The sequence below is a fragment of the Pristiophorus japonicus genome, chromosome 3, assembly GCF_044704955.1.
Source record: "Pristiophorus japonicus isolate sPriJap1 chromosome 3, sPriJap1.hap1, whole genome shotgun sequence".
NCBI lineage: Eukaryota > Metazoa > Chordata > Chondrichthyes > Pristiophoridae > Pristiophorus > Pristiophorus japonicus.
Window position 1 is genome coordinate 193253906 of NC_091979.1, and position 24560 is coordinate 193278465.

The 24560-nt window shown below is 47.0% G+C and overlaps 1 protein-coding gene across 1 annotated transcript in view; it reads left to right on the plus strand.

The window, feature by feature from the left end:
* LOC139260052 (protein mono-ADP-ribosyltransferase PARP12-like) overlaps positions 1 to 19105 on the plus strand; it is a 67315-nt gene extending 48210 nt beyond the window's left edge. Inside the window, exons 7-12 of the mRNA XM_070876163.1 lie at positions 2257 to 2377; positions 3608 to 3704; positions 6965 to 7052; positions 9850 to 9980; positions 11819 to 11970; positions 14171 to 19105. Coding sequence (XP_070732264.1) covers positions 2257 to 2377; positions 3608 to 3704; positions 6965 to 7052; positions 9850 to 9980; positions 11819 to 11970; positions 14171 to 14490 — 909 coding nt within the window. The 3' untranslated portion in view covers positions 14491 to 19105. The remainder of the gene's footprint in view (positions 1 to 2256; positions 2378 to 3607; positions 3705 to 6964; positions 7053 to 9849; positions 9981 to 11818; positions 11971 to 14170) is intronic.
* Positions 19106 to 24560: the final 5455 nt, after the last annotated feature.

Consider the following 24560-nt stretch of genomic DNA (forward strand, 5'->3'; position numbering starts at 1 on the left):
CGCTCCTGGGCTCTGACCTCGCACCTGGGTCCTGACCTCGCTCCTGGGCCCTGACCTCGCTCCTGGGTCCTGACCTCGCTCCTGGGCCCTGACCTCGCTCCTGGGCCCTGACCTCGCTCCTGGGTCGGGACCTCGCTCCTGGATCCCGACCTCGCTCCTGGGCCCCGACCTCTCTCCTGGGTCCCGACCTCGCTCCTGGGTCCCGACCTCGCTCCTGGGTCCCGACCTCGCTCCTGAGTCCCGACCTCACTCCTGGGCCCTGACCTCGCTCCTGGGTCCCGACCTCGCTCCTGGGCCCCGACCCTGCTCCTGGGTCCCGACCTCGCTCCTGGGTCCCGACCTCGCTCTTGGGTCCCGACCTCGCTCCTGGGCCCCGAACTACTCCTGGGCCCCGACCTCGCTCCTGGGCCCCGACCTCGCTGCTCCTCCCGACCTCGCTCCTGGGCCCCGATCCTGCTCCTGGGCCCTGACCTCGCTCCTGGGCCCCGACCTCGCTCCTGGGTCCTGATCTCGCTGCTCCTCCCGACCTCGCTGCTCCTCCCGACCCCGCTTCAGGGTCCCGACCTCGCCCCTGGGCCCCGACCTCTCTCCTGGGTCCCGACCTCGCTCCTTTTACCCAACCTCACACCTGGGTCCCGACAACGCTGCTCCTCCCGACCTCGCTCCAAAATACGTAGCCAATCAGCTACCTGGTTTCCGGTGACATCACACTTTGATTCTGTCCCCCCTCTTGGGTCGGCTCGTGCTGCTCCCGGCGGTGGCTAGCTCCTCTTGTGTCCCACTGTTGCTGGACAATGGCGCCGGGCTGGGCCTCGGGCACTGCTCCTCTTGGAATATTAATTTAGGTTCACTTGCACCATCAAACACAATAGCCTGCAAAATCATTCCCTTCAGCATTCACCAATGAAACAATATTCAACACTATTTTTAAATGAGGCACACTGGTAGTGAGATCAACCCCTCTAGGGTGTTCAGTCACCGCTTGGCTGTTCGTTGCCAGTGAACAATAATCAAATTACTCCAATGTTAATTTGAAAAAGTTAACTCATTCTCAGGGCAAATTCTGGTCAAAGTGACCATTGACTGGGAGGCTGAGTCCTGGCCCTGTATCAGTGAACACAGTGTCTGTCTGGGATCAGGACTCCTCTTAAACACATCGGGCTGTAAATGCACCTTGGATGGTAGAGCAAAGCGGGTGATAGTGAATCGGCTGCCCGGTTTACATTCCACCCGCTATTCTTTCCCGTTGAAATAAAATAGAAAGAAAGACTTGCATTTCTTCACCTTTCACGACCTCAGGACGTCCCAAAGTGCTTTACATCCAATACTTTATGAAGTGTAGCCACTGTTGTAATGTAATAAATACGGCAGACAATTTGTATACAGCAAGCTCCCAGAAACAGCAAGGTGATAATGACCAGATAATCTGTTTTAGTGATGTTGATTGAAGGATAAATATTGGCCAGGACACTGGGGAGAAATAGTGCCATGGGATCATTTACATGCACCTGAGAGGGTAGATAGGGCCTTGCTTTAACATCTCATCCAAAAGACTACACCTCAGTACGGTACTGGAATCTCAGCCTAGACTTTGTGCTCAAGTCCCTAGAGTGGGACTTGAACTCACAACCTTCTGATTCAGAGGCAAGTGTGCTACCCACTGAGCCATGACTGACACCTTGAGGTGTGAAACTGATTGTCAATTCCCTACCGTCCAAGAGGAATTATATAGAATTTTCAGCATAGAAACAGGCCATTTGGCCCAACAGTTCTATGCCAGTGTTTATGCTTCACATGAGCCTCCTCCCACTCCTCTTCATGTAACCCTATCAGCATACACTTCTATCCTTCCCCTTCATGTACTTATCCAGCTTCTCATTAAATGGATCTATACTATTCACCTCAAACACTCCATGTGGTAGTGAGCTCCACATTCTAACCACTCTCTGAGTAAAGAAGTTTCTCCTGAATTCCTTATTTTAAGTTATTAGTGACTATCTTATATTTATGATTCCTAGTTTTGGACTCCCCCACAAGTGGAAACATTTTGCCAACATATTCCCTACTGAACCACTTCATAATTATAAAGACCTTTAACACATCACCTCTCAGCCATCTCTTTTCGAGAGCCTGTTCAGCCTGTCCTGATAGATGTACCCTCTCAGTTCTGGTATCACCTTTGTAAATGTTTACTCCATACTGTCTGTTTGAAGAATCGTTCTCCTAGTGCTCACCTGTTGTGTTGTAATCTGGCAGGAAGGTTCAGGCAGTGCTTCCACAGTGACATCCGCTGACCTGGAAAACTTGTATTTGGCAGACAGCAAGGAGGAACTGGTATTCCTGGCAGGGAATCATCAATACATGGTGGACTTTGAAGGTACAGTCACCTCAGGATGTGGACAAACCAGATTTCCATTTATCTAATATACAGAAAGGCTTTTTATTTTAATCATAATTTTTAAAAAGAAAAAGAATGACTTGTATTTATATGGTGTATTTCACAACCTCAGGATGTCCCAAAGAGCTTTACAGCAAATGACAGAATTTTTGCAGTGTAGTCACTGTTATAATGTAGGAAATGCGGCAGCCATTTTGTGCACACAAACAGCAATGTGATAATTATCAGATAATCTGTTTTCTTTAAATGTTGATTGCAAGATAAATATTGGCCAGGACACGGGGAGAACTCCCCTGCTCTTCTTCTAAATAGTGTTATGGGCTCTTTTACATCCACCTGAGAAGGCAGACGGGGCCTCGGTTTAACGTTTCATCTGAAAGACAGCACTTCCGTTAGTGCAGCACTTCCTCAGTACTGCACTGGAGTGTCATCCTAAATTTTTGTGCTCAAGTCTCTGGAGTGGAGCGTGACCATTTGCTTGCAACTGTTGTCTATATTCATGATATCATTTGAGCAGGACTGGAAGTAAATTGGATTGTGAATTTTCAGCCTGGATTCTGGGCTTAAGGCTCTAGAGTGGGACTTAGTTGAACCCACAACCTCTTCTGACTCAGAGATGAGAGTGCTACCCACTAAGCCACGCTGACACCTATTATTTTATGTTTACCAACACCAAATTTCAGTCAGCTCAGATGTACAATGCAATGGGAAAGGTTGGATTGTAAAGAGGACCAGTGCAAGAAATCAGGCAGAGGGGGTCAACTCTCCCAAACACTTAGTGGATAAATGCACGGCAAAGTGTGGTTGGATAACATGCTGCTTTTGTGTCACCAGTCCTCAACCAAGAGGCCATTCCGCTCAACAAGGAACGAATCAGTCCAGATTCACGCGACCTGTGTCCACATCCGAAAGAATGAGCCAGCAAAGCTTTAGAAGATAAAGCTGACATTGGAACCCAGGCAAACAGGCAGCTTAGCAGATTTTGCCAAGCTTCCAGCAAATATAAAACACAATTACACACTTACAACACTGAAATCATCTTGCTATCTGTGGGAACCTTAGTAATTATTGGGAAATCAGAGTGAAGAGCAAGGCTGTGTTGTAGTATGAAGTTGCTTGAATCCACTGCATTTCTATTTAGCAACTAAAAATATATGGAATATTTTTAGTATAGATTGAAGCTGTTACTTTTTTCCCCTTCATGTTCAGCAATGATTCAGAAAAATACAATTCTTGGAACATGCAGGGAAATCCGAAGGAGACCGAGATTCATTTCGGAACAGGAAATGGAAAGGCAGATATACAGGTACTGACACGTAATTGCAAGATGTATATTGGTGCCAGGATGAAGGTGGAGCGGCAGAAGGGTGCAGGAGTAGAATCGGACTGATCTTTAAACTTGCCTGTCAATTAATAATGGTAATTATCTTCCACCCTCCATTAACTTAACTTTATCCAAAACTCTGCTGCCCATATCCTAGCTCACACCAAGTCCCATTACCCCTGTACTTGCTGACCTACATTGGCTCCCGGTTGAGCAATGATTCAATTTTAAAATTCTCATCCTCGTTTTGAAATCTCTCCATCGCCTCGCACCTCCCTATCTCTGTAATCTCCTCCAGCCCTACAACCCTCCCAGATGTCTGCACTCCTCCAATTCTGGCCTCTTGCGCGTCCTCAATTTTAATCGCTCCAACATTGGCAGCCGTGCCTTTAGTTGCCTAGGCCCTAAGCTCTGGAATTCCCTCCATAAACCTCTCTATCACGCTCTCTCCTCTTTTAAGATGCTCTTTAAAACCCACCTCTTTGAACAAATGTCCTAATATCTCCTAATGTGGCTCGGTGTCAAATTTTGTCTGATAATGCTCTTGTGAAACGCCTTTATCATTTTACAATGGGTAATTAAGAGTCAACCTCATTGGTGTAGGACTGGAGTCACAGTTAGGCCGAACATTAAGGGATATGGTGATAGGGCGGGAAAATGGAGTTGAGAAGAAAGATCAGCCATGATCTTATTGAATGGCGGAGCAGGCTTGAGGGGCCGTTTGGCCTACTGCTGCTATTTCTCATGTTGTTATGTTCTCAGACTGGGTAAGAGTGGCAGGTTTGCTTTCCTGAAGGACATCAGTGAACCAGCTGGGTTTTAATGACAATCCGACAGCTTGTCATACTGAAATTTTATATTTCCAGATTTCTTTTAAACTGAATTTCTCGGGATTTGAACTCACATTCTTTAGATGATTAATCCAAGCCTCAATGGGGCCAAGTTTCGGCCTGAGTTGCTCCTGTTTTTTTGGAGCAACTGGTTTAGAATGGAGTATCTTAGAAATTGCAATTCTCGGCATTTAGTTTGCTCCAGTTCTAGTCAGTTAGAACAGTTTCAGTTTGGAACAGATTTTTTTTTTCAAAAGGAGGCATGTCCGGCCACTTACACCCGTTTTGAAAGTTTAGGCAGCGAAAGGTTACTCCAAACTAACTTAGAATGGAGTTAGTGTAGATTTTTGTACGCTCAGAAAAACCTTGCCTACACTTAGAAAATCAGGCGTAGGGAATGGTGGGGGGGGGGGGTTTAAAGGGAAGTTTACAAACATTAAACACTTCAGTTTTACAAATAAAGAGCCATCATCAATAATAAATGATAAATACATCAATAAATCAACCAATAAATCAATCAAAAAAAATTAATTAAAAAATCAATAAATAAACATTTTCTACTTATCGACTGCAGCACCGGGAGCCCTCCAACAGCGTGCTGGGATGGCCCCCCCTCCCCCACCCCCCAGTGTGTCTCTGTCAGTGTCTCTATCTCTCTGTCTGTCTGTGTCTGTGTTTCTGACAGCGAGAGGAGGGGGGACGGGGGAGGGGGGTGGAGGGGTGGGGGGGAGAGAGGGAGGGCGGGGAGGGAGGGGTAGAGGGAGGGAGGGAGGGAGGGGGAGAAGGGGGAGAGGGAGGGGGAGAAGGGGGAGAGGGAGGGAGAGAGGGGGGGAGAGGGAGGGAGAGGGAGGGAGAGCAGGGAGGGGAGAGGGGAGAGGGAGGGAGAGGGGGGGGGAGAGGGGGGGAGAGGGAGGGAGAGCAGGGAGGGGAGAGGGGAGAGGGAGGCTGAACGGGCCGGACCCGGCCGGGCCCAAGACTTTGGGCGGGGCCCACCTCCAGCACCAGATTTAAAGGTAGGTGGCCGGGGGTCGGGTCCGGGGGGGGGGGGGGAGTGGGTGTCGGGTCAGGTTCGGGGGCAGGGGGGGGGAGTAGAAGCGGGAGTCGAGTCGGGTCCGGTCCGGGGACGGGGCGGGCGGGGGGGGGAAGCGGGGGGCAGGTCCGGGGGCGGTCCGGGGGCTGGGGGGAGAGCGGGAGTCGGGTCGGGTCTGGTCCGGGGGTGGGGGGGGTCGGGTCCGGGGTCGGGTCCAGACCGTGTGTGGGGGGGCGGGGGGGGGGGGATGTTGGGTCGGGAGGAAGCAGGAGCTGGGCGTGGGAGGTGCAGCCTGATCCACGCAGCCCCAGTGAGGCCATTCGGCCAGGGCTAGGGGCTGCGTGCTTAGGGCCCCTCCCACACAGTTTTGGGTGCCTGGAGCTACTGCACATGCGCACCCACTTGTAGCGCGCCTGTGCAGATGTCCCGGCACTGTTTTCAGCGCAGGGACCTGGCTCCGCCCCCCCACAGCTCGTGCTGCGCCGCGCCCAACTCCAGAGGACCTGCAGGGAGCCGGAGAATCGGTAAGTATTTTTTAGACGCACTTTCTGGCACGAAAAATGGGAGTCCAGGTCGGGGCTATGCAGTTCTAGGCGCGGCCCGAAACTTGGGCCCTTTATTACTAATCCAGTAACAAAACCAGTGCACTACCATACCCAGAGCACCCCATCATTAAATTAAAAACCATCACCTCTGTCCTTTTTGTGGGACAACTGACTTGATTTTGCCATGACCTTTCTCTCGCGACAACTTGGAATCGAAAGGCCCAGCCTTGTACATTCTTAGCTTTCAAATATGAGCCAAGAGCTGTGTCTCGAGGTCCCTTTGTTCAAAATCCAAGTGCCACCTGAACAATGATCTTTTACTGTTAATTCTGACCTCTGGAAACAGGGTGCAGGGTCTCGTGACATCTTCCATGCAGGGATTTGCCAGCAGGCCTGTCAGTCATATTACCTACCCTCATTCCCATGAGTATAATCTCCGTGGATACATCAGGCTATTCTAACATGAATGGAACTGGCATCACCAACATTATTTGTGTGACTATTAGTTGGACTTGCGATAAGATTGCTTAACGTCCCGAGTAGGGTTGGCAACTCTGGTTGGATGTAATGCAGGAGATTTTATCACATGATCTCCCACCTCCAACCACCCCACCCCGCCCCTCCTTCCCCAACCTTCCCACGCGAATTAGAAAGCGAATGAACTTTCCATTACCCAATTGGATGAATCTTGACTGTCAATCAGAACAGTCTCTTTTCTCATCGCCAATATTTTTATAACTAATAAATGTGTTCAAAGAAAGTTTTTAAAAAGCACCATTGGAGGCGACTTGATATCATGGAAAAACTCTTCAATTAATTGCTGTCTTCCTTTCCCAGCAAAGGCCAGGGAAAAGACAGCCCAGCTCAAAGCAAAGCCGTTCCATCGCATTGGGAAATGTCAGCTCAGCCTCCTGCTGGATATAAGGTAAGAACATAAGAAATAGGAGCAGGAGTAGGCCTTACGGCCCCTCAGGCCTGCTCCACCATTCAATAAGATCATGGCTGATCATCGACCACAACTCCACTTTCCCGCCCAATCTCCATAATCTCTTGATTCCTCTAGACTCCAAAAATCTATCTATCTCAGCCAAGAATATATTCAGAGACGCAGCATCCACAGCCCTCTGGGGCAGAGAATTCCAAAGATTCACAACCCTCTGAATGAAGAAATTTCTCCTCATCTCTGCCTTAAATGGCCTACCCCTTATCCTGAGACAGTGCCCCCGAGTTCTAGACACTCCAGCCAGGGGGAACAACCTCTCAGCATCTACCCTGTCAATCTCCTTCAGAATCTTGTATGTTTCAATGAGATCACCTTTCATTCTTCTAAACTCCAGAGACTTTAGGCGCATTCTACACAAAGTCTCATCATAAGACAGTCCTCTCATCCCAGGAATCAATCTTGTGAGCCTTTGTTGCACCGTCTCCAAGGCAATTAAGGAGACCAAAACTGTGCCACCAATTGTCGCAAGACTTCCTTCACTTATACTCCAACCCCCTTGCAATAAAAGACAACATGCCATTTGCCTTCCTTATTGCTTGCCATGCCTACATGCTAGCTTTCTGTGTTTCTTGCACAAGGACACCCAAACACCAACATTTAAAAGTTTCTCACCATTTAAAAACTATTCTGTTGATCTATTCTTCCTACCAAAGTGAATAGCGTCACATTTCCCTACATTATACTCCATCTGCCACCTTACTGCTCGCTTAGTCTATCTATATCCCTTTGCAGACGCTTTGTGTTCTCCTCACAGCTTACTGTCCCACCTAGCTTTGTATTGTCAGCAAACTTGGATACATTACACTCAGTCTCTTCATTTAGGTCATTAATATAGATTGTATATAGCTAAGGCCCCAGCACCGATCCTTGCGGCACCCCACTAGTTACAGCCTGCCAACCTGAAAATGACCTGTTTATCCCTACTCTCTGTTTTCTCTCCGTTAACCAATGCTCTATCCATGCTAATACATTACCTCCAATCTCATGATTTTTTATCTTCTGGTAATAACGTTTTATGTGGCACCTTATCGAATGCCTTTTGGAAATCCAAATATACTGCATCCATTGGGTCCCCTTTATCTACCCTGCTAGTTACATCCTCAAAAAACTCTAATAAATTTGACAAACACACACAGGATATCAGCTGCTAAAACAATGTACTCATGTCTCACCCACTACTCTGCAGGAGATGAATGGAATTCTAGGCAGTTAGGTCCTTAACTAGAACCCATGTTACCAGGAAAGAAGGACTTGTATTTATATACCAGCTTTCATGATCTCAGATCGTCCCAAAGTGCTTTACAGCCAATGAAGTACTTTTGAAGTGTAGTCACTGTTCTAATGTAGGCATCGTGGCAGCCAATTTGTGCACAGAAAGAGCCCACAAACAACAATGTGCTAATCACCAAATAATCTGTTGTAGTGATGCTGGTTAAAGGATAAATATTGGCCAAGGCTCCAGGAGAACTCCCTTGCTCTTCTTCGAACTAATGCCATGGGATCCTTTTTATCCACCTGAGAGAACAAACGGAGCCTCAGTTTAGTGTCTCATCTCTGACAGTGCAGCACTCCCTCAGCACTGCACTGGAAGTGTCAGCCTGGATTTTGTGCTCAAGTTTCTGAAGTTGGGCTTGAACCCGTAACCTACAGACTTAGAGATGAGAGTGCTCCCCACTGAGCCAAGGCAGACACCGTAGATTGCAAAAGCTCTTCTGGAAGACAAAGATTTCCTCAATTTATTTTCAAGCCACCATCAGCCCTAAGATCAGTGAATCCATGCAGAGACCCAGCTCCACAGACACTGACTGGCCTCCGGTACTTTGCCCTAGTGAGCCCAAACAGTGGGTGTCCAGACGTTATTTGACTGAAGGGGGCCAGGGGCATCACAGCTGAGCCCAACAACACCAACTTGCATTTATATAATGCCTTTAACCTATTAAAACACCCCAAGTGTTATCAGAAAAATGTGACAGGGAACCAAATAAGGAGATATTAGGACAAGTGGCCAAAAGCTTAGTCAAAGAGGTAGTTTTTAAGGAGCGTCTTAAAGGAGGAGAGAGAGGCAGAGAGGTATAGGGAGGGAATTCCAGAGCTTGGAGCCTAGGCAGCTGAAGGCACAGTTGCTTTGGAAATCGTGCATTCACAAGAGTCCAGAATTGGAGGAACGCAACTCTGTCCTCCACCTTGATATCCATATACATGCACCTCCAGCAAGGTTTCTTGGATAGAAAATAGGATTAGAACCCTGGCTGCCTTTTTTATTTTGTTTCTGTTTCCTTCTCCCCAATCTGAAGGATGCTGAAGGCAATTGTATGTGACCCACTGAGATCAGTTAACTCAGCACAGAGCAGTGATTGAACCTGGAACCATGCTGGTCGTGCGGCCCTGTTCTACATGGTGTATTACATTGACCCATTAGAAAGAATTTGCATTTATATAGCGCCTTTTACAACCTCTGGACATCCCAAAGCGCTTTACAACCAATGAAGTACCTTTGAAATGTAGTCACTGCTGTAATGTAGGAAACGCAGTAGCCAATTTGCACACAGCAAGGTCGTGAAAGGCGCTATGTAAATGCAAGTTGTTTGTTTCATTATGTACATGGGATCACTAGATGTACACTGCCAACCATCTCACACATTAACCAGATTCGCTGTATTTGAATATGTTTAGATTACCTGTTGCTCTGTGCCTCTGGCTGATAACCGTCTCTCTGCAGCTTGTTCCAGTGCCCAAATCTTCAGAGGAATATAAACAGGTGCAGTCCCTCTTTCAGCGGACTATGAGGAACAGTGTGATCCAGAAAATTGAACGAATCCAAAACCTGGCCCTGTGGGAAGTCTATCAATGGTTTGTAAGCTCATGTTGCTGATAGTTTGTAGGTATGTAATGTCTAGCAATGAAGTAGCGCTTTGTGCCCCACCTGATGTGGTACTGTAGAGATCAGGAAGACCTTTGGTCTATGCTGTGACCATCAGAGAGGCAGCTGGCCTCATTGTCCCTGGGTTATGGACCTTCCTTCCTTCCTTCTTTCCTTCCTTTCTTGGGAAAAAAGCAGATGGAGGAGAGAGACAATGAGCTGGTGAGTTTAACAGATTGACCAACCTTTCAGGTAGTAGGATCTTTGGTGGCAAGAGTAGGGCCCCAAGTTTCCGGCCGCGCCGAAAACTGCACGCCTGTTCTTCGCGCCTAAAAGTGCGCAGGAAAAAAACTGTTTAATTCTCCGGCTCCTCGGAGCTCGAACTCAGCTTGGCACGGCACGCACTTCACAGCGGGGGGCGGAGCCAAACACTCGCGCCGATTCTCTAAGCAGTGGGGGGCGGGTCTAATTTAAATGAGCCAACATCGTGCCGGCAACCCTGCGCGTGCGCGTTGGAGTGTGTGCGCACGCGCAGTGTCAAACAAACATTGGCACTCGGCCATTTTTAAAGGGACTCCGCTGCCGTCGAGCCACTGACGCCGCCCCTTAAGCGTAGCCAAATGGCCCCAACTCCCTTGGAAAGCTGCGTGCGTCGGTGTTGATTCTTTGGCTGCCGGCCAGCCACTGACGCCGCTCATATCCCATGGCCGAATGGCCTCAACCCCCTTGAAAAGCTGTGTGCGTCGGTGTTGATTCTTCGGCTGCTGGCCAGCCACTAACAGAATGAAGGCCTGCCTGAAGCACCACAGCTCAGCTCGAAGGCTGCTTGCTGCCGCTGTTGGGGCTGCCGTCGAGACACTGACGCCACACCCCTGCCTGTCTCCAACATGATAGGCCTGCTTGAAGCACAGCAGCTCGAAGGCTGCTGCTGTTTCACACAGATAGGAACATGGTTTATTTAATCTTTTCTTTGCTTATAAATTTTTATTCAGGTTAGATTTATTTGTATAATATTTGTATAAGTATAACTAAGGATTGATTGTAGAATTTAATGACTTCCCTTCCCCCCACCTCCCCCCCCCCCCCCCCCGTTCCCTAAGCCTAATTTGTAACCTACGCCTGATTTTCTAACGTGTAGACAAGGTTTTTTCGAACATACAAAAATCTTCACTAACTCCATTCTAAGTTAGTTTGGAGTAAGTTTTCACTGCCTAAACTTTGAAAACAGGCGTAAGTGGCCGGACACACCCCCTTTTGAAAAAAAAATTCTGTTCCAAAGTGAAACTGTTCTAACTGACTAGAACTGGAGCAAACTAAATGCCGAGAATTCAAATTTCTAAGATACTCCGTTCTAAACCAGTTGCTCCAAAAAAACAGGAGCAACTCAGGCCGAAACTTGGCCCCTGGGAGTTAGCCCATGGGGAGAAAAAGTGGAGAAGCCAGATAGAAACATTCTTGTTTTTTCCCTCCCTCATAGGAATGTAGGAACAGGAGAAGGACATTCCGCCCCTCGAGCCAGTTACGCCATTCAATTAGATCATGGCTGATCTGTATCTTAACTCCATTTACAGACTTTGTTCCATATCGCTTGACACCCTTACCTCACAAAAATCTGTCGATCTCAGTCTTGAAATTTTCAATTGACCCCCAGCATCCACAGCCTTTTTGGGGAAGAGAGTGCCAGATTTCCATGGCCCTTTGTGTAAAAAATGTGCATCTTGACATCACCCCTGAACGGACTACCCTTAATTTTAGGATTGTGCCTTGTTCTTCTTTCTCCTGTCAGTTTAGCGATGGTCACTGTGGTTTGTTTGTATTTGTGAGACAGGCAGAAGGAACAGATGAAGAAGAAAAATGGCGGTAAAGAGGTGGGCGAGAAGCAGCTTTTCTATGGCTGGGATTCCTCACCTGTCGCTATCGTCTGTCAGGAGAACTTTGACTGGAGGATCTGTGGGACACATGGAGAAGGATACGGAAAAGGTAACAGGGAAAATCAGCGTTACTGACAACGTGAATTTCATTTACATCCATAAGAACAAAAGAATGTAAGAAATAGGAGCAGGAGTAGGCCATAGGGCCCCTCGAGCCTGCTCTGTCAGTCAATAAGATCATGGCTGATCATCGATCTCAACTCCACTTTCCCGCCCAATCTTTATATCCCTTGATCCCTAGAGTCCAACAGTTGATCTATCTCAGCCTTGAATATACTCAAAGACTCAACATCCACAACCTTCTAGGGCAGAGAATTCCAAAGATTCCTAACCCTCTGAGTGAAGAAATTACTCCTCATCTGTCTTAAATGGCCTACCCCTTATCCTGAGACTGTGCCCCCTAGTTCTAGACACTCCAGCCAGAAGAAACAACCTCTCAGTATCTACCCTGTCAATCCCCTTCAGAATCATGTATGTTTCAATGAAATCACCTCTCATTCTTTTAAACTCCAGAGAGTATCTCCCCAGCCTAAAGAATAAGTCTGATAACTCATATTCTAGATCATCAAATGTTAGAGACACTTTTACAAAGCTGAGCTAATGGGTCTAGTTAATCTGAATCAGAGTTAAAGAAAGGACTTGCATTTATATAATGCCTTTCACAAGCTTAGGATGTCCCAAACATCTTAACGATTCACCACCAGAAACAAATCCTGCTTTTTAGCTAAGATGGAATGGAGATGTGACAACTAGATCATAGAATGATACAGTGCAGAAGGAGGCCATTCGGCCCATCATCCCTGTGCCAGCTCCTTGAAAGAGCTATCCAATTAGTCCCTCTCCCCATCTCTTTTCCTATAGCTCTGTAAATTTCTTCCTTTCAAGTATTTCTTACTTTCAAGTAAGGGAATCCAATTCCCTTTTGAAATTTATTATTGAATCTGCTTCCATCACCTTCAGGCAGTGCCTTCCAGACCACAAAAACTCACTGATAAAAAAAATTCTCCTCTCCTCTCTGGCTCTTTTGCCAGTTATCTTAAATCTGTGACCTCTGGTTACTGACTCTTCTGCCACTCGAAACAGTTTCTCCTTATTTACTCTATCAAAACCCTTCATGATTTTGAACACCTCTGGTAAATCTCCCCCTAACCTTCCCTGGTCTTAGGAGAACAATCCCAACTTCTCCAGTCTCTCCAAATAATTGAAGTCCCTCACACCTGGTACCATTCCAGTAAATCTCCTCTGCACCCTCTCTAAGGCCTTGACATCCTTCCTAAAGTGTGGTGCCCAGAATTGGACACAATACTCCAACTGAGGCCTACCCGGTGTTTTATAAAGGTTTAGCATAATTTCCTTGCTTTTGTGCCCTATGCTTCTGTTTATAAAGCTAAGGATTCTGTATGCTTTTTTAATAGCCTTATCAACTTGTCCTTCAATGATTTGTGTACGTACATACCTAGGTCTCTCTGTTCCTGCATCAATTTTCCAGGTCTAGGGAGAAGGGAAGTGAACAGGGGTCGCTGCTCCTGATCACTGTCCAGTGTCTTTGTGTTTGTTTTGATGAGAGTCTTTGTTTTTTTGTGTGTGTATGTGTGTGGTCTTTGATCAGGTGAGTACAGGATCAGGCTCTGCTGTGATTGTCCCCATGGTCACAACTTAATGTCCAGACTTACACATGAAGAATGGCCAGTTCCATGAGGTACTGGAAGGGTGCTGGTACTCCAGTACGTGTCACCATCTTCAAGAAGCCAAAGGAGTGGGGGAAATAAATAAAAAAAAAATATAGGAGGGGAAGATTTTCACATTTGTAGGTAGATTCTCTGAGTCCTTTCCTGTGATGAGAGACCACAAACACCATGAGTGCCCATCAGAAAATCACAAGCCCACTTCCCCCTGATCTTCCATCTATTGCAAATAGCTAAGGACGTCACTAGCCCTTGATAAGTGGACTTTCTTTTTCTGATGTGCAATCCTAATGATCAGTTTTTGTACGGTCTGATCTACTAACCTTTAAAATCCTAATAATTCCAAGAATGGGAACAAACTGAGAAGATTGAGTTGGATGGTGATCTGGATCTGTTCCAATGATGAAACTTTCACTCCATCGCAAGGTGTAGCATTGCTGCTGTGGACTGGTCAGATTTGGGGATTGTGAAGATACAGCCTCATTTCAGTTTGTTTATTTTTTTGCATATATATATATATATATATATATAATAAACTAAAAAAGTGTTTTGTTCCACCCTTAGGAAGTTACTTTGCCAGAGACGCATCCTACGCAGACAATTATTTCTTCACAACATCAGCCACCAAGACTATGTTTCTCGCAAGGGTTCTGGTTGGCCAGTTTTTCAAAGGAAGGGCAAACTATTGCCGGCCACCTTCGAAAGATGGCTCATTCACCAACCTCTATGACAGCTGCACCGATAATATCTCTGACCCAACCATCTTCGTCATATTTGAGAAGCACCAGATCTACCCGGAGTACATTATTGAATACAACAACAAAGTTGGCTTCTTCCAATGGATGCTGGGAATTATGTCAGGACGGTCTGCGTCTGCCAACTAACACAAGTCTGGCGTAATTTTTCTGCATCTTAACTGTTCAGTGTCTTAATCTTGGATAAGGTTGTTCCTTTTTGGATCAACTACCCAATGAACCTTGGATCATTGTACTTCACAATTGACCATTGATAGATAACCAGCTATTCCAATGAGATATTTAACCAACCTAAGTAACTAAAAGTGGTATTTGTTTTCTGGGCAGCGATTATATGATAAGTAATCAAATCAGTTACAATAGCTACACTTTGCTGTTAAATTGATTTTGCTATTATGTTTTGTATTAGTTTTGATTTGTTCATGTTATGCTAAACCTTTATAAATCACTGTTTGGGCTCCAGCGCTGCTGGAGTATTGTGTTCATTCTGGACACTATACTTGAGGAAGGATGTCAAGGCCTTGGCAAGGATACAAACATTTACTAGAATGGTACCAAGGCTGAGAAACTTGAGTTATGTGGAGAGACTGGAGAAGCTGAGATTGTTCTCCTTACAGCAGAGAAGGATAAGGAGAGTTTTGATCGAGGTGTTAAGGGTTTTGTCAGATTAAATAAGAAAAAATTTCCACTGGCAGGAGGGTGGGTAACCCGAGCACACAGAGGGGGGATGAGGAGAATTTTTTTTAATGCGGAGTTGTTACGATGTGGAACTCACTGTCTGAAAGGGTGGTGGAAACAGATTCAATAGTAACTTTCAAAAGGGGAGTGGCGCTACTTTGATACGTCTTTCAAAGAGCCGGCGCAGGCACGATGGGTCGAATAACCTCCTTCTGTGTTGAATGATTCTACGTAATTGCAGTTAGCTGACTAAAGCATGCAGAAAAAGTGTGAAATTATAAGGAGTAATTTTGCAAGACTGTGCTGTTGGCTGAGAGATCTGCTGACATCAAGGACGAGTTAGAGAATCGGGACCTCACAAAATTATCCCTATAGTGTAAGAACTTACAGGTTCTATGTTAGGGGATGTGACTCAAGCCTAAAATGTAACTGAGTCCTCCCGTTCTCTGTAATCTCTTCCAGCCCCACATCTTTCCGAGATATCTGCGCTCCTTTAATTCTGGCCTCTTGCGCATCCCCAACTATAATCGTTCAACCATTTCGGCCGTGCCTTCAGCTGCCTTGGCCCTAAACTCTGGATTCCCTCCCTAAACTTCTCCACCTTTCTATCTCTCTTTCCTCCTTTAAGACGCTCTTCAAAATCTACCACTTTGACGAAGGTTTTGGTCATCTGCCCAAATGGGGAGGAATTTTAACATTAAAGAACAGGTGGGTTTGGAGCGTGTGTGTAGTTAAATTGTTTAAAATCGGATTCCTGACCTGAACCCGCCTCCAACCTGCTCACTTCGGTTTTAATGTAGGTGAGATGGGAAGCAGTACAGGGCGCAGAGAGCCAACCTGCTGTCAGGAGGCGGGACATCAATTTAAATATCACAATGAGGCTGGAAGCCTCTTTTTTAACCTCCATTTTGTCTTTAACTGCATGTGGACAGGTTTTATATTTTCATAAAGCCCAGCAGTTACAGCAAGGTGGGGACTACTGGATCCAGGAAGCAAATACATTTACACCTATCTTCTGGATCCAGGGTCCCTGCTTAACCCACTCCTCGTGATCAGAGACCCCCCCCCCCCACCAACGGTCATCCTGCAGTCAGCCACGATGCTCTGCAAACTCCACCCCCCTTCTCCCCCACCGTAGTCCTTCGATGTCCCAGATCTTCTCCCTCCGGACCCTTGATGACGGCAACTTTCTCTCCTCACCCCTCCCCCCACCCGCCCACAGCACCAGCCCCCATCCGATCCCTCCCTCCCTTCTCTGTCCGGCCTAGTGTCGCATGCAAATCAGGCCCTGCCATTAAACTTGGGAAACCCAGCATTTGCAGCATTTCCTGTCTCCTCAGAGGTCTTCCTTTAACATCCGAGACATTGCAAGGGTCCAGCAGCACTCGCTATACACTTAAAAAAACTTTTAACATGTATTGCAGCAAGCCACTACTTCAATAAAATCAAAGAAAAATCAATCTAAAAGCTTAAATACAAACTTACCTGAAAGATGTGTGTGATCCTTTAAGAGGTGCTGACAGCATCTCTGTCAGTTTGCTGCACGCTAGGGATACATGGCAAGCTGAGAATCCAGTGTTGAACTCAGTGCAAGGTCCAAGTTCGCCGGGGTGACGTTCATCGACTTAATTTGCAGGGCGATGGACCTTACTGGCGGTGCTGCCGGACCTGGGAAATGGAGGAAGTCACGAGACCTACCACCAGCTGGCGAAAGAGCGGCGACCGGCCTCTTAAAGCAGCTTTTTGCCGGTAATGAGCGTGTTAAGCCTTTGCGTTTTTAGCCCTATGCCCCTATTTATAAAACCCTGATATGCTATTGACCTTGTTATAGCTTTATCCACTTTCACTCTCATTTGAAGGAATTATATATTTGCATCCCTACGTATCTCAGTTCCTAACTGAGCAGAATGGCGCAGCGGAAGCGTGCTGGGCCCAGAACCCAGAGGTCAATGGATCAAAACTATTCTCCCGTGTAGTGGCTGGTGTGCAATGGCCACCACACGTTAAAAAAATCCACGCACAGGCATCTTCCACCCTTCAAGATTTAGTTCGGGACCAGGAATTTTAGGTCCTTCATTGGAACACCTGTGAACTTTTTGACGTGGAAGCAAGTCATCCTCGATTCAAGGGACTGCCTATGACGAGGATCTCAGTTCCTCCACATCCTTCACGGAATATAGATTCTCAATTCCATGCCGTTCCATTGAAAGTGTAAGTACCACAATAGATGCTGGTGGCTGTCATTAGGACTCATTGACACACCGATCGCCTCATGGAGCTGTGTGTTATAAATCTGTACGGCTAATCGCTGTACTTGTCAGGAACAGATTCTAATCAGAGGAGGCAACATGGAACATGACAGAAGTAACTAAAGAGACCGGTCAATATAACCAAGCTATTACCTTGTTATCAGACTAAAACGAACTGTAGAATGTCACAATAAATGAGCTGCATCACCATTGTGTTAATTCAAACATTTTTGAGTGATTTTTTTTCACCATTTAAGATGAAGAGGAAAACAGTTGCATTTATATGCTGCCTTTCATGTCCTCAGGATAATGATTGACTTTTTGAAGTGTTGTAGGTAAATGCAGTGTATACTTTGTGCACAGCAAGGTCCCACAGAGAGCAAACACACTAAATGGCCTGCTAGTCTGTTTTTGATGGTATTGGCTGAGGGTTGAATGTTAATGATAGTGCAACGGGACTTTTTACAGACACCTAATATCTCATCCAAAAGATGGCGTCACCAGCAATGCAGCACTCTCTTTCTAGATTCTAGAGCTAATTGCAACCGAACCCTGCCTGTTTTGCATCTCGCCCAATTGTACTTTCCATCTGATCCCATCAGTTTGTCACTGGACGAGTTCGCTTAAAATCAGCATCTATGTGTGCAAGTTCTGGAGTATAGCTTAAAGCCATAACCTTGTAATTCAGGGATGAAAGTGCTACCACTTGGTTCACCAATGGTGGTGAATAATTCAATACTTTCCGTTCTTTGCCAATAAGCCAAGGCTTCTTCAACACCTCCCAAAGCCACGACCTCTACCACCTAGAAAGACAAGGGCAGCAGGTGCATAGGAACACCACCTCCTGCAAGTTCCCCTCCAAGTTACACACTATCCTGACTTGGAAATATATCATCATTTATTTATTGTCGCTGGGTCAAAATCCTGGAACTCCCTCCCTAACATCACTGTGGGAGTTCCTTCATCACACGGACTGCAGCAGTTCAAGAAGGCAGCTCACCACCATCTTGGGCAATTAGGGATGGGCAATAAATGTTGGCCATGCCAGCGACATCCCGGAAAGAATAAAAAAAAATAAGTTTCGAGTGTTCCCATGCTAACGCTAGAAAAGAGAGTCCTTTACTCTGCCCCAGCAATGTGCCTTAACCTCAACCTCAAAAATCACCCTCTACTCTGTAAGTACGACTTGCACATTTCCCACAGCAGTCAACCTTACCATCTTTTTCAGCGAGATTGCCAATTTATCGCCAAACTGTGGACCATTTTGCGCTATGACCCGCACCCATTCAGGGTGAGCATCTTGTTCCGAAACGTGGAACCAGCCAATGGAATTCTTTCAGGAGCAGGAGGGTTAAATTTTTGGGATGATAGTGGCTGGTCATTTACCTGTATGTTAACTATTGTTATGTATAATCAATACTATCTATGCATGGAATCAAAGAAACTCCTCTGCTGATCACCGGGTTTGTGTACAGTAATTCACATCGTCTGTATGTTAATTATTTGAATGTACCATTTGTTACTATGCGCGGAAACGATCTGGTTTGTGTACAGTAATTCATGACATCATCTGTATGTTAATTATCTGTATGTACTATGCAAGGAAACAAGAGTTCAAAGGCTTTTTTGGTATAAAGAGAGGGAAGGCTGTTTGAGACACACACATTAGACACTGGAAACTCGGAAGGTGTGTGTGTCAAAAGCAGCCACGGAAATCGGAACAAGCAGAGAGCTGTCTTTGTGAAGTGTCTCAGAAACTTTCATACTTGGTTTGTATAGTATGAATGTCTAAATAAAAGACCTGATTTTGCCATTTACTACAAGTGAGTGTGTGTGTAATTTGACGTTTAAAGCAACAAAGCGAAAAGAGTAAGAAATCTGTACAACATCTTGGTGACCCCGGCGTGATTTTCAAAAGCTCGTTGGCTGAGTTTTTCGAAGGAGTGTTTCCCACACATCAGTTCGAGGGGTGAGCATTCTCTTAGTTGTCATGAATAAAGGGATCTCCAGTTAGTAATGGGAGAATCATGGGATATTCCAGATGAGGTCGGGTCATTTCTTAATGAGTGGATTGAGTCGAAAGGGGGACCTTACGGAATAGGGCAGGAAACGATGACAGGAAGATGGAGAGAGACATGACAATCCTTAGTGGAGAGTATTCAGTTAAAACAGATTAAAGTGTTTGGGTTAAAAAGTGATAAAAAGAGAAAAGCGTTAGTGTTGCAGTGTCTAATGCTGGGGATTCAAAAGTTAGGAGAAGAGGCTGAGGCTAGAGATAGGGAAGTCTCAGAACTGAGAGAGCAGCTAACAGCAGCTAACAGCAGTGAGTAAATTTCAGGCACTCGGAGCAGCCGGGACTGTTCTGCTGGTAGATCAGCATCTTGTTGATGAACAGAACCGTAATTAAGATCCAGAGAAAGGAATATCTAAGCTGTAGCAGATGGTGGTATTAGGGACAGCAATTAATAAAGCCAGGTGGTATTCACAGGATTCCCCAGGTCTGAGAATTGAAAAGGGGATTAAGGGACAGGGAGAATGCCCACCGTTCCCTTCCACAACTCCTTTGTCTTCTCTGACTTCGGAGCCTCGAACCCATGTGGTTGGCGTGGCAACGTTAGGTACGGAGGCAGAGCAGTTAGATGCCTCTTCAGTTCCTCAGACGCTTCACACTCCACAACATTACACACGACCTTCTGGTAATGCGGAGAGTGGGGGAAGCACGTTCGGGTGGACAAGGCTAGAGCACAATCATGATTCCTCTGCTCCCTATGGTGCTTGTGAAGGGAACACTACCTTAAGTGGTTTTGGGGATTCCTGGTATGAGCGAAGAGGGATAAAGTTACAGGACATGAGAGCTATCCTTAGTGAAGTGGGACCTGCACCCTTTCTGGATCTTAATAAGTTTGCCCAATGGTGTGTAATATTCTGGGATGGTGGCAATCAGGGGACATATTGGAGAAACAGAGGGTTCACATGATTCTGCGAGCTTTAGGGAATCGCCGGGGAAAGGTAATAGGTTTTGAAACAACTTCCAGGTCCCTGCTTAGGAGAATAATAGCTGCAATCTTTGGTGCTCACTCAGGGCCACAGTGCATAAAGCGGCTTGCATTATTACCAGGGGAAGACCCAGGGAAGCGGGGGAATGTATATTCCAGTTGTTGTAAAAGTTTGGGAAGTAATTGGATTGCTATCAGTCTTTACGGGGATGATACACATAGAGAGATCATTTTGACTCTTCTACATCCTTCAGTAGTTCTGGAAGTAGATGCCTGGGGCGGGGACGATAGCTTTGATAAATGGTTGGCAAGGGTAGAAAGCTTGTATCAGAGACCTGCAGGTATCCCAGTCATGGAAGTGAGATAGGAGTTACAGCAATGGAAGGCAGAAGGGCCTGAGTGGATGATTCCCACGAGGAGTCACATAAAAGGAGCAGGACCAGGTAGTGCCTGGATCCCAACCCGTTAGTTGATAGAGGATAGGGATAGACGGCCTAAAGAATTGGAAAAGTTAAAAGAAAAATTGAAGAATGAGGAAAGAGAAGCTAGAGTCACAGACAGGAGTGATACCTCGGTTCAGATGGTGAGGTCGGGGGTAGATTCTGTACTTGAGGGAAGATTGCTATAGGGATACTGCGCCTCAACCACACACGTCATTTCTTTCGGACCCTTATTTCAGGATAGGGGTGGCCATACCTTTATCGAGGCATGTGTGGAAGGGCAGCGGGAAATTGACACAGGGTCCGTTGGACAAATGAAGGTTGAGGTGATCCTGGAGGAAGGGGATGTCCCTCTTCAGAGACTGTACACCAGGAGCAGTTACTGAACAGTCAGAGATGAAAGCAGTGGGAGAAGCTTGTTCAAAAGCATTTAAAGTTTCTGTAGGAATGGGCTGTCTCAAAATTGATGAGCTGTTCAGTGAAAAGTTCAAATGTGGGAGTTATAAACATGATCTTAAAAGATGCGAAATAGAAGCTGGATCATTGCAAATGTCGCGAGAGGAAAGTACAGCAGTTCCGAAGGATGAACTGAGAGAAGGATTGGGTCTCTCGACTGACTATTCAGCATTTCCGTCATCATTTACTCTATGTTGTTACACTTCTCCCATAAAGCAGAGGAAATTGTTAAAAACTGTGCAGACGGCAACAGACTTGGTCAAAGACACCGATTGCGAGTTTAAATTGCAGAATGTAAACAGCGTGGAATTCAGTAGAAAACATCAAAAATTGAAAGTTGGCTTAAGGGAAAATGGATGTGGTAATTTAGCATCTTGTATGGAATGATCTCGCTCATGCAATGCTGAGGTTTGGCGGTTAAACAAGTCTATAATTGTGGCTATGGGGTTTGGCCGATTATGGGTACATAATGTGTGCCTTGTAACGGTTTTGTTGTTACTAATGACCAGCTACAAATATATATCTGGAGGTTGGATCTTATTGCTCTAATCGATCTCTTCTAATTATGGAGTGAGATCATTTACAATTCTATCGACACAAGGTGATCACAGACCAATGGACATTAAAATGGCATCCTGAGAATCTGAGTCTGCAGCAACCCTACTTTGACCCTAATCGTGCTGCTATTTGGAAGAAGAAAATGCAGAAATGAAGTACAAGATTTCAACAATACGGAGTTTGAATCAAGCAATTGTTGTGGACATTAACCATCACACTGCAGAAAGTGAGAACGTTCGCACAACTTTGGTTCAAATTGGACATGTAAGTTGGTGGGAGCCGTTGTTTGGATGGAGACCAACAGCAACTGGTGTGATGAACACAATGATACATCCTGTCCTTATGCTGGTGCTGTTTCAGTTCATTGTGCTGGTCATTTTGATTTACTGCGGATGTCGTGTTCGAAAACAAGGACTACAACTGGAGAATGCTGTTGAATGAGCTCAAATGGCCATACAACTGCTACCCAGATAAGGCCTGGCACAGAGTTAAAGAGAAGAAGTGAGGGAATGTGGGAGCGAAAGCCCACATTTCTGAAACGCTTTGCTTCGGCACAGTCTGGACAAATCGAAGGGGTTGAAGGTTGAAGATGGAAGTTTGTATCAAAACAGGAGATGTTTGGATCAAAACAGGCTGCTAGACGATATGGTGCCATTTAGCCATTGAAATGTGTCTATCTGATCACCTGTGTGTTTACCGTACTTCATGTTGGGAGTCGATTTATGGGGGTGAGACTTGATTTCGGGATGATAGTGGCTGGTCATTTACCTGCATGTTAACTATTGTTATGTATCATCGATACTATCTATGCATGGAATCAAAGGGCCCAAGTTTCGGGCCGCGCCTAAAACAGCGCAGACTGGACCTGGACGGCCGTTTTTTGCGCCACAAAGCGCGCCTAAAAAAACTTACCTATTCTCCGGCTCCCTGCAGGTCCTCTGGAGCTGGGCGCGGCGCAGCACGAGCTGTAGGGGGTGGAGCCAGGTCCCTGCGCTGAAAACAGTGCCGGGACCTCTGCACATGCGCGCTACATTGGGCGCGCATGTGCAGTAGCTCCAGGCGCCCAAAACTGTGGGAGGGGCCCGAAGCACGCAGCTCCTAGCCCGGGCCGAATGGCCTCACTGGGGCTGCGTGGATAAGGCTCCTGCCACTCGACCGGACCCGACCCAAGCCCCGCTCTCTCCCCCCCCCCCACGGCAACCCGACCTCCGCGCCCCCACCCCCCCCCCCCGCGACTCTCCCACCCCCCCGCCGACCTCAGCAACTCTCCCACTCCGACCTCCGTGACTCCCCCCCGGACCTCCGCGACTCTTCCCTCCACCCCCCCCCCCCCCCCCCCCCGGACCTCCGTGACCCCCCCCCCGAGACCTGACGCCACCTACCTGTAAATCCAGCCTGAAGTCTTGGGCCCGGCCGTTCAGCCTCCTTCTCTCCCTTCCTTCCCTCCCTCCCTCCTCTCTCCCTCCCTCCCTCCATCCCTCCCTCCCTCCCTCCCCCCTTTCTCCCCCTCTCCCCCCCTTCTCCCCCTCTTCCTCCTCTTCCCTCCCGCTTCTCCTCCTCTTCCCCCCCCCTTCTCCTCCTCTCCCCCCCTTCTCCTCCTCCCACCCCCCACCCCCCTACCCCGCTTCTCCTCCCCCCCTTCTCCTCCTCTCCCCCTCCTTCTCCTCCTCTCCCCCCTTCTCCTCCTCTCCCCCTTCTCCTCTTCCCATCCCCCACCCCCCTACCACCCCTTCTCCTCCCCCTCCTTCTGCTCCTCTTCCCCCCCTTCTCCTCCTCTCCCCCCTTCTCCTCCTCCCACCCCCCACCCCCTCCTCCTCCCCCCACCCCCCTCCTCCTCCCCCCCAGTCCCACCCCCCCCTCCTCCCCTCCCCAACCTCACCCCCACCCCCCTTCTCCCCCTCCCCCCCAACCCCTTCTCCCCACCCCCCCTTCTCCCCCACCCCCCTTCTCCCCCTCCCCCCCACCCCGCTTCTCCCCCTCCCCCAACCCCCCTTCTCCCCCTCCCCACCACCCTCCTTCTCCCCCTCCCCCTCCCACCCCCCTTCTCCCTCTCCCCCTCCCACCCCCCTTCTCCCTCTCCCCCTCCCCCTTCTCCCCTCCTCCCCCTCCCCCTCCCCTCGCTGTAAGAAACACAGACACTGACAGACAGAGAGTGAGAGACACACACAGACAGACAGACAGAGACACACTGGGGGGCTGTCCCAGCACGCTGTTGGAGGACCCCCGGTGCTGCAGTCGGTAAGTAGAAAATGTTTTATTTATTGATCTTTTTTAAAATTATTTTTTATTAATTTTTTTTGATTGATTTATTGGTTGATTTATTGATGTATTTATCATTTATTATTGATGATGGCTCTTTATTTGTAAAACTGAAGTGTTTAATGTTTGTAAACTTCCCTTTAAACCCCCCCCCCTTCCCTTAATTTGTAACCTACGCCTGATTTTCTAAAGTGTAGACAAGGTTTTTTCGAACGTACAAAAATCTTCACTTACTCCATTCTAAATTAGTTTGGAGTAAGTTTTCATGGCCTAAACTTTGAAAACAGGCGTAAGTGGCCGGACATGCCCTCTTTTGAAAAAAAAATTCTGTCCCAAAGTGAAACTGTTCCAACTGACTAGAACTGGAGCAAACTAAATGCCGAGAATTCAAATTTCTAAGATACTCCATTCTAAACCAGTTGCTCCAAAAAAACAGGAGCAACTCAGGCCGAAACTTGGCCCCAAAGAAACTCTTCTGCTGATCACCTGGTTTGTGTACAGTAATTCACATTGTCTGTATGTTAATTATTTGAATGTTCGACGGCAGAGGTTGGGGTGATCTT